Below are 12,991 nucleotides of genomic sequence, written 5' to 3' on the forward strand. Positions count from 1 at the left end.
TATATTTTAGAGACTATTTATACATACAATGTGTTTAAAACCCGTATAACCTGTATTTATAATTATATGACAAGATTTTAGGTTGACAATAATTCTATTACACAATTTCTGATAAATCACATGCCTTAATTTTATTTTCTTGTGTAAGAAAAAACTGGATTATGCCTCTACTGCCATTCATTCCAATTAGACTGGTTTGGATTTCTCCCTGCCATTTTCACCCCTTTCTGGAACTTCGAGGGTTTATCACAAGCTCCTCTCCGTATGTAGAGGACAACCGTAGAGGGCAAACACATTTTGCAAAAAGCATCGTCATTGCTGAAATCACGCAGCATCAATTACTACAATGACCACAATCCATAGCACGGTTTCATGATCGTCACACGGGAGAGGAGCACCACTAGCTAACTCTATACCACAGTTAGCTAAATGGTTTAACGTGTGTATCTAGTATATTATTTGAAATTGTCCGTTATTTTACGAGAAGACTAGCTAGCTACTAACGTGACTGAATGACAGACTGCTTGCTAGCAGTCATATGATAGCAGGTCGCGAGGTGGCAATGCATGCATGAGTCAAACCAAACGACGAGAAGTAAGTGCATTTTGACACTAGGCTAGCTAGCTGTAACGTTACGTTTCGGATTTCGCCCAATAGTGCTAACGTTATATACTATAACGTAATATTTTGTATCGAAACTGCAGCTAACTAGTTAACTTAGCTGACGCTAGCTAACTAGTAAGCCTGTGAAAACGCAACAACATGGCTAGCTAGGTAGCTTAGCAATGGAAACAACATCTGTAGTCTATGAATTGCTAACTAGTTGGTTGTTGCTTGAATTGACTTGATAGTTGACCGCTTGCTTACTGTTAGATATATCTTTTTTTTTTTTTTATCACAATGATAGACAATATGTTGCTTTTATTTAGCTAAAGGCTAATGGGTTGCTAGCTGTCATCTATTTCCGAGTGGTGGCGTCACGTGAGTTGGCTCACCTCTTTCCAGTTTAGAAACGATTGTTATGCCGGTGTGCGTTCTGGCTTGCGGGCCAAACACCTCTACATTCAGGTTGGTTTTCCATCTAGGAGCGGGGATTTCATGGGATGAGGGGTGGACATTATCCAATGCACTTATGGGCTAATGTCTCAACATTGTCATTAGCTAACTAACTAGCTGTAATCTTTAGCTCCAACAGCTACAGCTAGCTACCTGCTACTGCTAGTTAGCTGTCATTGGTTAGCTAGGTATGTATTCATTTTGCTTACCAGACAAATGTCACTGGTTTTGCTAGCATAGGTTCAATCCATAGAAAAATAACATCCAGTTATTACCCTTAGTTAAATGACTGTCTATCTCTAACCTTGTGATCTAATTAAGTAGTGCAGTGCACACAAAGTGGATTACTTGCTAATCTAGCAATGTACTATACCAAGTTGTCCACCTAGTTGGCTCACTGACTGACAGGTCTGGTGACGTTTGCCACTGAAGATTGTCTTGCTGAGAATATGACATTGAGTGTGGTGGCTACCAGTTACCTAGCTAGTGACTTAGTTGTCAGTAGCACAACTAACAACAGATGTGTTTCTCTTTCTCACAGGGGAACTGACTTTATGACTTGAAGCACAATGACCACATCATTGCATTGGTTTCTCATGAATTTGTCCTGGATCAAGGCCACATTGTGAGGGCAAGAAGACAGCGTTACGAAGGACCATGAATCTTCACCAAGTCCTTACTGGGGCTGTCAACCCAGGGGACAATTGTTTTTCTGTAGGTAGCATAAACAACCAACCATTCACGGTAAGATATTTCAGGCAGTCGGTCTCCCTACATTTTAAGCATGCTTTGGAAGTGCTCCAAGCTAGTCCAGCAGCGTCATTGACTTAGGGCACTGTTCAGAGATGAGAATCTGATACTATACCCACAGTCTTTCACTGAGCCGATCAATATCAGACTATTCTTGTCTCTGTCCTCTAGTGCAGGCAAAAGTTACATTGTGCTGCTTATGTCGTGTGACAGTCTGCATTTGTCTGTACATTTATTCATGGATTTAGTATGCATACTACGGATATCATCTGCTTGTCAGTGTCATGCAATGCAAAGTCATGCTAGAAGTTAAACTCTCATTGAATCCCGCTCAACAGTTCTTTGTGATTATTGTCCTAACTGAGTGACATCCCTCCCTCATCCCACCCTCTCATGTTATAGGCATATGCCTCGGGCTGTGACGTTGTGATTTTGGGCAGTGACTTTGAAAGGCTACAGATCATCCCAGGAGCGAAGCATGGGAACATCCAGGTGGGCTGTGTGGACAGCTCACTACAGGGAGGCCAGGTAAGATACATTGTTGCCTGTTGCTCCTGAACCTGTTCTTAAATCAAGTACAGCCCTAACGGCAACTTACTGAGAAACTACACCGTCAAGCATAGTGCAAGCATTCGATAAGTGTTGTTTTCGGCATGCTATACCAGAAGCAGCAAACAGAGACGGCATCAACAGCTCGAGCTTGAAGCGTAAAAATACTCTTTAGGAGCGTGAGCGCTATTTACTTGCGTGATGCCTGATGTAGCATCTCTGATTGATCAGTGGGCCTGTTTCGCGCGTGCTTGTACTCTGCACGCTTGTATTATTTGTTTGGTGTAGTTACTGCAACTTATAGACCTACAGTTGAAGTCGGAAGTTTACAGTGGCTTGCGAAAGTATTCACCCCCCCTTTGGCATTGTTCCTATTTTGTTGCCTTACAACCTGGAATTAAAATCGATTTTTTGGGGGGTTTGTATAATTTGATTTACACAACATGCCTACCACTTTGAAGATGAAAACATTTTTTGGTGTGAAAAAACAAGAAATAACACACAAAAACAGAACTTGAGCGTGCATAACTATTCACCCCCCCAAAGTCAATACTTTGTAGAGCCACCTTTTGCAGCAATTACAGCTGCAAGTCTCTTGGGGTATGTCTCTATAAGCTTGTCACATTTAGCCACTGGGATTTGGGGGGGGGCATGGGCAAGTTGCAGCAGAGGGTGCAGAGCTGGTGGCCGGGGTAGTGGTATCCAGGTGGAAAGCATGGCCAGCCGTAGCAAAATGCTTGTTGAAATTCTCGATTATTGTAGATTTATCGGTGGTGATAGTGTTTCCTAGCCTCAGTGCAGTGGGCAGCTGGGAGGAGGTGCTCTTATTCTCCATGGACTTTACAGTGTCCCAAAACTTTTTGGAGTTAGTGCTACAGGATGCAAATTTCTGTTTGAAAAAGCTAGCCTTTGCTTTCCTAACTGCTTGTGTATATTGGTTCCTGACTTCCCTGAAAAGGTGAATATCGCGGGGGCTATTCGATGCTAATGCAGTACGCCACAGGATGTTTTTGTGCTGGTCAAGGGCAGTCAAGTCTGAGGAGAACCAGGGGCTATATCTGTTCTTAGTTCTGTATTTTTTGAATGGTGCATGTTTATTTAAGATTGAGAGGAAATTACTTTTAAAGAACAACCAGGCATCCTCTACTGACAGAATGAGATCTATATCCATCCAGGATAACTGGGCCAGGTCAATTAGGAAGGCCTGCTCGCTAAAGTGTTTTAGGGAGCGTTTGACAGTGATGAGGGGTGGTCGTTTTACCGCGGACCCGTTACGGACGCAGGCAATAAGGCAGTGATCGCTGAGATCCTGGTTGAAGACAGCGGAGGTGTATTTAGAGGGTAAGTTATTCAGGATGATATCTATGAGGGTACCCATGTTTACGGATTTAGGGTTGTACCTGGTAGGTTTGTTGATAATTTGTGTGAGATTGAGGGCATCTAGTTTAGATTGTAGGATGGCCGGGGTGTTAAGCATATCCCAATTTAGGTCACCAAGCAGTACGAACTCTGAGGATAAATGGGGGGCAATCAATTCACATATGGTATCCAGGGCACAGCTGGGGGCTGAGGGGGGTCTGTAGCAAGCGGCAACAGGGTTGGCGGAGTGTGCTAACGCAGTTAATAACTCAAACTTAGGAAGTTGACTTCTGATGTTAACGTGCAGAAAACCAAGGCTTTTACGGTTACAGAAGTCAACAAATGATAGCTCCTGGGGAGTAGGAGTGATACTGGGGGCTGCAGGGCCTGGGTTAGCCTCTACATCACCAGAGGAACAGAGGAGGACTAGAATAAGGATACGGCTAAAGGCTTTAAGAACTGGTCTTCTAGTGCGTTGGGTACAGAGAATAAAGGGGGCAGTTTCCGGGCGTTATAGAAAAGATTCAGGGCATTATGTACAGACAAGGATATGGAAGGATATGAGTACAGTGGAGGTAAACCTAAGCATTGGGTAACAATGAAAGAGATGGCATCACTGAAGGCACTGATTGAGCCGGTCTCGGCGTGTATGGGGGGGTGGAACAAATGAACTATTTGAGGCAGTTTGAGAGGGACTTGGGGTTCTACAGTGAAGTTGTATAATAAGAACTAACCCAAACAGCAATAGGCTAGGCATATTGACATGGGAGAGAGGCATATCGCAATCACAGGTGTTTTTAGAGAGAGCTAAGACAACAACTGGTAATGGCGATAAAGTTTGGGCTGAGGCTAAACCGAATAAACAGGACAGGGTACCGTGTAAAGGAACAGTCCAGCAGGCATCAGCTGTGCAGCTGAGTGATCATAAAGTCCAGTGAACAGCAATATGTGAGTCTGAGAGCAGTTCAAATTGGTGCTTCAGCACAGCGAGCAGGAAGCACGGTTGTAGTTTGCGTGTGCTAGCGGGCCGGGGCTAGCAGATGGATCTTCGTGGTCGTCGCAATGGTAAGCCTGTTGAAACCGCAGACGATTACGTCGGCAGATCAGTCGTGATGGATCGGCAGGGTTCCGTGTCGACTCTAGGAGGTCCCGTCCAGTTGACAGAGAGGTAGATAGCCGGGAGATGTGCTTGACTCAAGGCTAGCTCAAGGCTGATTAGCCAACAACAACGTTCATATGGTTGCAGCTAGCTAGTTGCAATTATCCAGTCCAGTGATTCAGTGATTCCGGCAGAAAATCCGATAGGTTCTGGGTCGATAACTCGCTGTGCAGACAGTGCAGACAGGCCGATAATAGTCCAGACTAGAGCTGGCTGGTAGGTAGTTCAGGCCACGGACAATGGAGAAAAAGCCGCTAACGGTGGCTAATAGCAAGTAGCTAGTTAGCTGGTTAGCTGGCTACTCCTGTCTGGTAGACAGAGAGGTAGATAGCCGGGGATAGCTCAAGGCTAACTGGTGCTACGGGGGCAGTGGTAATTAGCCTACAGCAACATCCATTCGACATCCATTCGGTTGCGGCTAGCTAGATCCGGTGTTAAGGTCCAGTGATTCAGTTATTCTGGCAGAAAATCCAATGTTCTGGGTGAAAACCGCTAACGGTGGCTATTAGCAAGTAGCTAGTTAGCTGGCTGGCGAGTTTCAACTGGAGATTCTAGATAAAGGTGAGTAAATAATAGAATCCGTTCCACATTGAGTGAGGCGGGTTGCAGGAAAGTATATTTAGTAGAAGGATGAAAAGTGTGATAGGGAAATATATACATAAAATACAAAAAAAATAAAAAAAACTGGCTATTTACATGGACACACAAGAGAACACGACCGCACTGCTACGCCATCTTGTACAAACAATAGTACGCAAGTATAAACACCATGGGACCTCGCAGCCATCATACCGCTCAGGAAGGAGACGCGTTCTGTCTCCTAGAGATTAACGTACTTTGGTGCGAAAAGTGCAAATCAATTCCAGAACAACAGCAAAGGACCTTGTGAAGATGCTGGAGGAAACCGGTACAAAGGTATCTATATCCACAGTAAAACTAGTCCTATATCGACAGAACCTGAAAGGCCGCTCAGCAAGGAAGAAGCCACTGCTCCAAAACTGCCATAAAAAAGCCAGACTACGGTTTGCAACTGCACATGGGGACAAAAATCATACTTTTTGGAGAAATGTCCTCTGGTCTGATGAAACAAAAATAGAACTGTTTGGCCATAATGACCATTGTTATGTTTGGTGGAAAAAGGGGGTAGCTTGCAAGCCGAAGAACATCATCCCAACCGTGAAGCACAGGGTGGCAGCATCATGCTGTGGGGGTGCTTTGCTGCAGGAGGGACTGGTGCACTTCACAAAATAGATGGCATCATGAGGAAGGAAAATTATGTGGATATATTGAAGCAACATCTCAAGACATCAGTCAGGAAGTTAAAGCTTGGTCGCAAATGGGCCTTCCAAATGGACAATGACCCCAAGCATACTTCCAAAGTTGTGGCAAAATGGCTTAAGGACAACAAAGTCAAGGTATTGGAGTGGCCATCACAAAGCCCTGACCTCAATCCTATAGAACATTTGTGGGCATAACTGAAAAAGCGTGTGCGAGCAAGGAGGCCTACAAACATGACTCAGTTACACCAGCTCTGTCAGGAGGAATGGGCAAACAATTCACCCAACTTATTGTGGGAAGCTTGTGGAAGGCTACCTGAAATGTTTGACCCAAGTTAAACAATTTCAAGGCAATGCTACCAAATACTAATTGAGTGTATGTATACTTCTGACCCACTGGGAACGTGATGAAAGAAATAAAAGCTGAAATAAATAATTCTCTCTACTATTATGCTGACATTTCACATTCTTAAAATTAAAGTGGCGATCCTAACTGACCTAAGACAGGGAATTTTTACTAGGATTAAATGTCAGGAATTGTGAAAAACTGAGTTTAAAGGTATTTGGCTAAGGTGTATGTAAACGCCCGACTGCAACTGAAATGCTGTTTGGCGAAGAACTAGTTGAGTTTGCATGCTACTATTACCCTACCTGTATATCCATGTCATATTGTTTACATGGCCATTGCTTTGTATTAATATTGACCATCTATTTGCTATAGGCTATATTGTTGCTAAACAGCAAAATATGTGCATTATGAAGCAATATTACAAATGTTGAACGGTCCCCCAAATCCGGGTACATTTTTAAGGAGATGGAACAAAGTACAGCAACTCAAGAGAAGCGGGCCTTTTGTTTTCACTGTAATGCGATATTGCCTAAAACCTGTTTAAATCTGTCAAAATGCCATGTTGCCTGGATCCCATTGTTTGTCCTAGGTCAACAATGCATTTTAAGCTGTTCACGAGTCATTGAGCTTGGCCGGCTACACCCGACAATAGATATCACAATATTTGAGAAATAGGAAATGAAGAAACGGAAACAAACTTAGCCAGCCAATACACGGTGGGAAAATGTCCTATGTCATGTTTCCCATGAACCAGAGTCATAGTAGCAGTAAATAGACAACCCCCTGTGACTCAGACTCACTAGTCACTACTCATGACATGTAGCCCTCCTGACTGTTGGAATATGCTCCTCATTAGACACAACTGGTATTGTCTAAGGAAGTTAAGCCTTAGCCGATAGTTATTTTTTGTGCCTGACCATGGACTACCTCATTTAGAACAGCCAGTAACTTGCAGAGATAGAGAGAGGAATCCATTTTGTTGGCCTATGTGTTAATTATTGGGTCTGGTGCAGATTTCAAATTATGCTAATTAGACATTTAGCATGTGGTAAAATGCTTAACCCTTTACACTCGTGGGAATTGGCATATATGGTTAAATTGAAATGTTTCTTACAGAATAAATATGAAAATGCATAACCATGGTAACAATTGAAAGAACACTTTGGAGATTGTGGGAAAATGATTAGGCCAAAGGTGAGGACACAACAGTTCACCTGACACAAGACTGAATCCAAACATTACACTGTTGATTTGATGTGCATTTTACATTTACTGTACTTTTCGCCGCATTTGTTGATAACAATCAGAAAATACTCTGGATACAGTCAGTAACATGATAATAATATTCCTGTAGAATGTGACGTAGGTGACAAAGCAATGACTAGGGTTTGAGTAGTGAGAGGACCAACTGGTGTCTCCAAGTGGAGACACACCTCACTATAGTGTCCACAGCTCCTAAGTCATTTCAATGTACTTTTTTTTTTTACTAAAAGAAAAGTCTTCAACTATAAGGTGCTTTTTTTCTTTAGCTCTCCTAGCTGTGCCATTGAGGAACTAGTAGTTGTTTTGTTTGGAACACAGCCCTGCATCCCCGCCATCACACAATTACTGTTGTTGTTTATGTAATCCAAGAACGGACTGTTATAAATCGCAATCTGGGTCAAGTGGGCATCATTTGAAAGCTTGTTCTGTTGTCAACAGGACTAGCATGACAATGTTAGGCATTCACAATGCAATTCATAGAAAGGAGTCATTAGTGCATTCAGGTGCTTGAGAGGATCAAGACTGTATCAACGCAGCCCCTTTTATAGTGCGAAGAGCAAAGAGCCTGCTCTACTTACTCATTCATTGCTACAGCTGTCTGGGCTGCATTAGCCCACCAGTCCCCACTCATGATGCACAGAAGTTAACACACTTGAATAATGCAACACGTTATGTAGAAATGTTGAAACTGTTCGTTACTGTTCGCAAAAACAATGTCCATACAGGCCAGAACACTTAACGTTACAATGTAAGACAATACCGGTAGCTTCCAGCTTTAATTGTAAACTTGACTTTCCACTACCCTAGTACTTTGTTTGCGATACCATAACGCAAAAAATGCTGATTTCAAAGCTGACTGTCACCAACTTTTTATTCATTCCCTTCGTCTCCCTTGCCAACAAAAACTCATTCACTTCTTCATCTTCCTCTACGGGAGGTCTGGTTTACACCAGATTCCATAGCCACATTCTGCCTAGCAAGTTGTCATTCATTTCTTAGAGATTGCTTATTCTATAGACGGGTTGGTTGTTTAGCAACAAAACCGACGCGTGCACAACTATGGGGCTTAGATTGTTGACATATAAACTATATTTTGTCTCCAATGTTTATTGAAAACGTAAATACATTTGTACAATGAGCACTTGTCTCTCAAATACCTCGTTACAGTTGTTGTTAGCGAGCAAATTTTAGCCATATTAGCATAGACATGAAGTCAGTCAAAATAAGATATGGTATGAAGAACGAGCTGAAACGAGCCACTTACGATTCCCCACATGGCAGTTTCTTGTCATTCTCGCCATGTAGCCCCATGGAATCAGCAAAAACAAGCACAATATCTCAATGCATCCACACACTCCTATTGAATAATATGCATTCACCTGTATCGTGAATAGACCTAGGTTACATCTTGATTTACCCAGTTTATCAATAAAGATTTACCATTCAAATAAATTATTACCATTATGTTGTTTTATATTTAGATTGGTAAAAACAAAGTCAAATTGATTGTATAATTGACTCAATTCATGCATACATGGTTGTTCAAATGTAATGATATTGAACTCCTAAGGATTTAACAGAGCAGTAGCTAAGTTTATCTGTCTGGATCAAGTGCCATTCTGTGACTTTGGCTAATACGTAGTCTTTTTTTTTGTGGTATTGTTTTGGTATTTAGTATCGTGATGGTATCGAGGATTGTGATACTAAACCTGGTATCGGTATGGAAGTCAATTTTGGTATCATGACAATACTAGCGTGTGCCACTGTGAATTGTCTTCATAATAGACAGACTAGAATCTCATTTCTCATGGTCTGAAAGTCCTTTAGGTGCCTTTTGGCAAAATCCAAGTGGGCTGTCATGCCTTTTACTGAAGAGTGACTTCCTTCTGGCCACTCTACCATAAAGGCCTGATTGGTGGAGTGCTGCAGAGATGGTTGTCCTTCTGGAAGGTTCTCCCATCTCCACAGAGGAACTCTGTGACCATCGGGTTCTTGGTCACCTCCCTGACCAAGGCCTCCCTCGATTGCTCAGTTTGGCCGGGAGTCCAGCTCTAGGAAGAGTCTTGGTGGTACCAAACTTCTTCCATTTTAAGAATGATGGATGCCAATGTGTTCTTGGGGACCTTCATTGCTGCAGACATTTTTGGGTACCCTTCCCCAGATCTGTGCCTCAACATAATCCTGTCTCGGAGCTCTACTGGGAAATTGGCTTGGTTTTTGCGCTGACATGCACTGTCAACTGTGGGACCTTATATAGACAGGTGTGTGCCTTTCCAAATCATGTCCAATCAATTGAATTTACCACAGGTGGACTCCAATCAAGTTGTAGAAACATCTCAAGGATGATCAATAGAAACAGGATGCACCTGAGCTCAATTTCGAGTCTCATAGCAAAGGGTTTGAATACTTATGTAAGTAAGGTATTTCTGTTTTTTTATGTCTGTCAATCAAAACCCCTACAACGATGTGAAGCACAGAGCCAGAGCTCTGACGTCATATACAGCATGTTACTGTACAGCCACTGCATTCCAATTTAAGCATTTATCAGAGTCCAAATCTGTCATTTTCAACCCATATACAGGTACAAGTGTAAAGGGCTACAGTACAATTACATTACGTTTCTTGGGTCGCCAAGAAATATTTTATAATTCTTGGATATGAATCATTGTTAGTTTTCCTGAACATGTGGTTAATTGCGATCTGTGAGGATGCTATTACCACAACTATGTTAAGTCATACTTGCAGTACTCATATCTTTAATAATCTTCGCTCTGACCATTAGGCTGCCTCTCACAGTCCTCTCAAAAGTCACAAGTAATGTACTTGTTATGGTATAATGAGACTGAAAAGGTCTTCACATTGAATAAAATGTCCCCTCTCTTCAATTGCTGCTGACAGGTTGCAGCTTCCTATGGAAGTATCGTCTGTGTCTTTGAGCCTGTTCAGCTCATGAACCAGAAGGACAGGACATCAGCAGTAAGTTCTAATTGTATTGATTCTCTAGTAGTTATTGATTCTTACTGACTGCACTGCAGTGTAACTTCCTGATACAAATAATATGTGAGGAAATTATTAATCTATTGTTCCTAATGACTTGGTATTGACAATTTGGATTTGATCGTTTGAGTGCTTGTGTTCTTACAGAAACTGAGCTACCAGTGGCAGAAAAGTGGACAGTTTGTTTTGCAGTCCATAGTGCGCAACCTGGCCTGGGACCCCACAGGTAAATCCATGATTCTATGTGCATCTATGTCCAAATGAAAACGCCCTGTGTTCTTATTGTTTATTACATTTTTTGCACACAGGCACTCGTCTCTTAACTGGGTCCGCAAGCCTCCAGCTGTGGTCTAATATCAGCGATGGTTTGGAGGAGGAAGGGGAACAGGCAGACATGACCATTGGTGACCCTCCGTGTCCCTGGAGGTGTATCTGGCACTGCAAGTAAGAACTGCATAGTCCTAATGTAGCCTGTATTCCCCCAAAAACATTCTCATGGATCCATCTGATGTATTGTTGTGCCCCCCTCTCATCTTCATAGAACCGCCTCCCCAATTCAGCTCATGAAGTTCTCTCCAGATGGAGAATTCTTCGCTACTGCCGGACAGGTGGGTGGCCTTTTAGTGTCCAGTCATGTGCATAAAGATGCTTTTTAAAGTAAAGACATTACAGAGAAACACATTCTAACAAGTGCACACTAATAGCCATGTCATCCTTTGTGTACTAACTCCCAGTAATGCTGTTGTTTTCAGGACGACTGTCTGGTCAAAGTGTGGTACAGCACCAGTAAATGGCAGTCTGGTGTGACCAAGCTGTTCACCCCACCGGAGCACAGCGCTCACGGGGAGCTGGACTTCTCTTTTATCTACCTGGCACACCCACGCTCTGTAACGAGCTTCTCCTGGAGGAAGACCAGCAAGTATATGCCACGGTAAGACCGATCGTTAAAGTCTTTAGAAGCACTGACGTTGTTCATGTTTCTCCTGACCTGATGGCGCTGTGTCCGCTGTGTGTTTCTCCTGACCTGATGGCGCTGTGTCCGCTGTGTGTTTCTCTCCAGGGGTTCAGTGTGTAATGTGCTACTGACCTGCTGTAAGGACAGTGTGTGTCGCCTGTGGGCAGAGACCCTGCTTCCCAGTGACAGCTTGCTGTCCGGACACACGCTCTGTCACGTTAAGAACGGACAGAACAGCGACTCGCTCAAATCGTCAGGCGGCAGCAAGAAGACTCCCTCTCATATCAAAACGCAGGACAGGAATCCCCTGGAGGTAGGAAGAATGTTTCCACTGCGTAGTCCTTCAGGCTGGTGAGAAGTTAAGCGAGCATAACAGGCTTAGAGCTAAAAGGATATCTGACAGGAAACTCGTTTTCCAGGCTTTGCAGCCCTTGAGAACATTTACATTTACATTTTACATTTAAGTCATTTAGCAGACGCTCTTATCCAGAGCGACTTACAAATTGGTGCATTCAATTTATGATAGCCAGTGGGACAACCACTCCCCTTTTTTTTTGTGGGGTGGAGGGGGGGGGTAGAAGGATTACTGTTATACTATTCCATGTATTCCTTAAAGAGGTAGGGTTTCAAGTGTCTCCGGAAGGTGGTCAGTGACTCCGCTGTGCTGGCGTCGTGGGGGAGCTTGTTCCACCATTAGGGTGCCAGAGCAGCGAATAGCCCCGACTGGGCTGAGCGGGAACTATGCTTCCGTAGAGGTAGGGGAGCTAGCAGGCCAGAGGTGGATGAACGTAGTGCCCTCGTTTGGGTGTAGGGACTGATCAGAGCCTGAAGGCAAGGAGGTGCCGTTCCCCTCACAGCTCCGTAGGCAAGCACCATGGTTTTGTAGTAGATGCGAGCTTCAACTGGAAGCCAGTGGAGTGTGCGGAGGAGCGGGGTGACATGAGAGAACTTGGGAAGGTTGAACACCAGATGGGCTACAGCGTTCTGGACAAGCTGTAGGGGTTTAATGGCACAGGCAGGGAGCCCAGCCAACAGCGAGTTGCAGTAATCCAGACGGGAGATGACAAGTGCCTGGATTAGGACCTGTGCCGCTTTCTGTGCAAGGTAGGGTCGTCCTCTGCGAATGCTGCAGAGTATGAACCCGCAGGATCGGGTCACCGCTTTGATGTTAGCGGAGATCGACAGGGTGTTGTCCAGGGTCACGCCAAGGTTCTTTGCACTCTGGGAGGAGGACACAATGGAGTTGTCAACCGTGATGGCGAGATCTTGGAGCGGGC

The 12,991-nt window shown here is 43.8% G+C and overlaps 1 protein-coding gene across 1 annotated transcript in view; it reads left to right on the top strand.

Annotated features, from left to right (window-relative positions):
* The first annotated feature begins 380 nt into the window (after nt 1-380).
* The window catches only part of dmxl1 (Dmx like 1), a 55,476-nt gene continuing 42,865 nt past the window's right edge, over nt 381-12,991 (top strand). Inside the window, 9 exon segments of the mRNA XM_084177231.1 lie at nt 381-594; nt 1,598-1,800; nt 2,209-2,334; nt 10,661-10,738; nt 10,907-10,985; nt 11,068-11,203; nt 11,301-11,367; nt 11,512-11,690; nt 11,820-12,027. Coding sequence (XP_084033357.1) covers nt 1,714-1,800; nt 2,209-2,334; nt 10,661-10,738; nt 10,907-10,985; nt 11,068-11,203; nt 11,301-11,367; nt 11,512-11,690; nt 11,820-12,027 — 960 coding nt within the window. The 5' untranslated portion in view covers nt 381-594; nt 1,598-1,713.

This window comes from Coregonus lavaretus (assembly GCF_964263955.1).
Source record: "Coregonus lavaretus genome assembly, chromosome: 14".
In the NCBI taxonomy this organism is placed as follows: Eukaryota; Metazoa; Chordata; class Actinopteri; order Salmoniformes; family Salmonidae; genus Coregonus; species Coregonus lavaretus.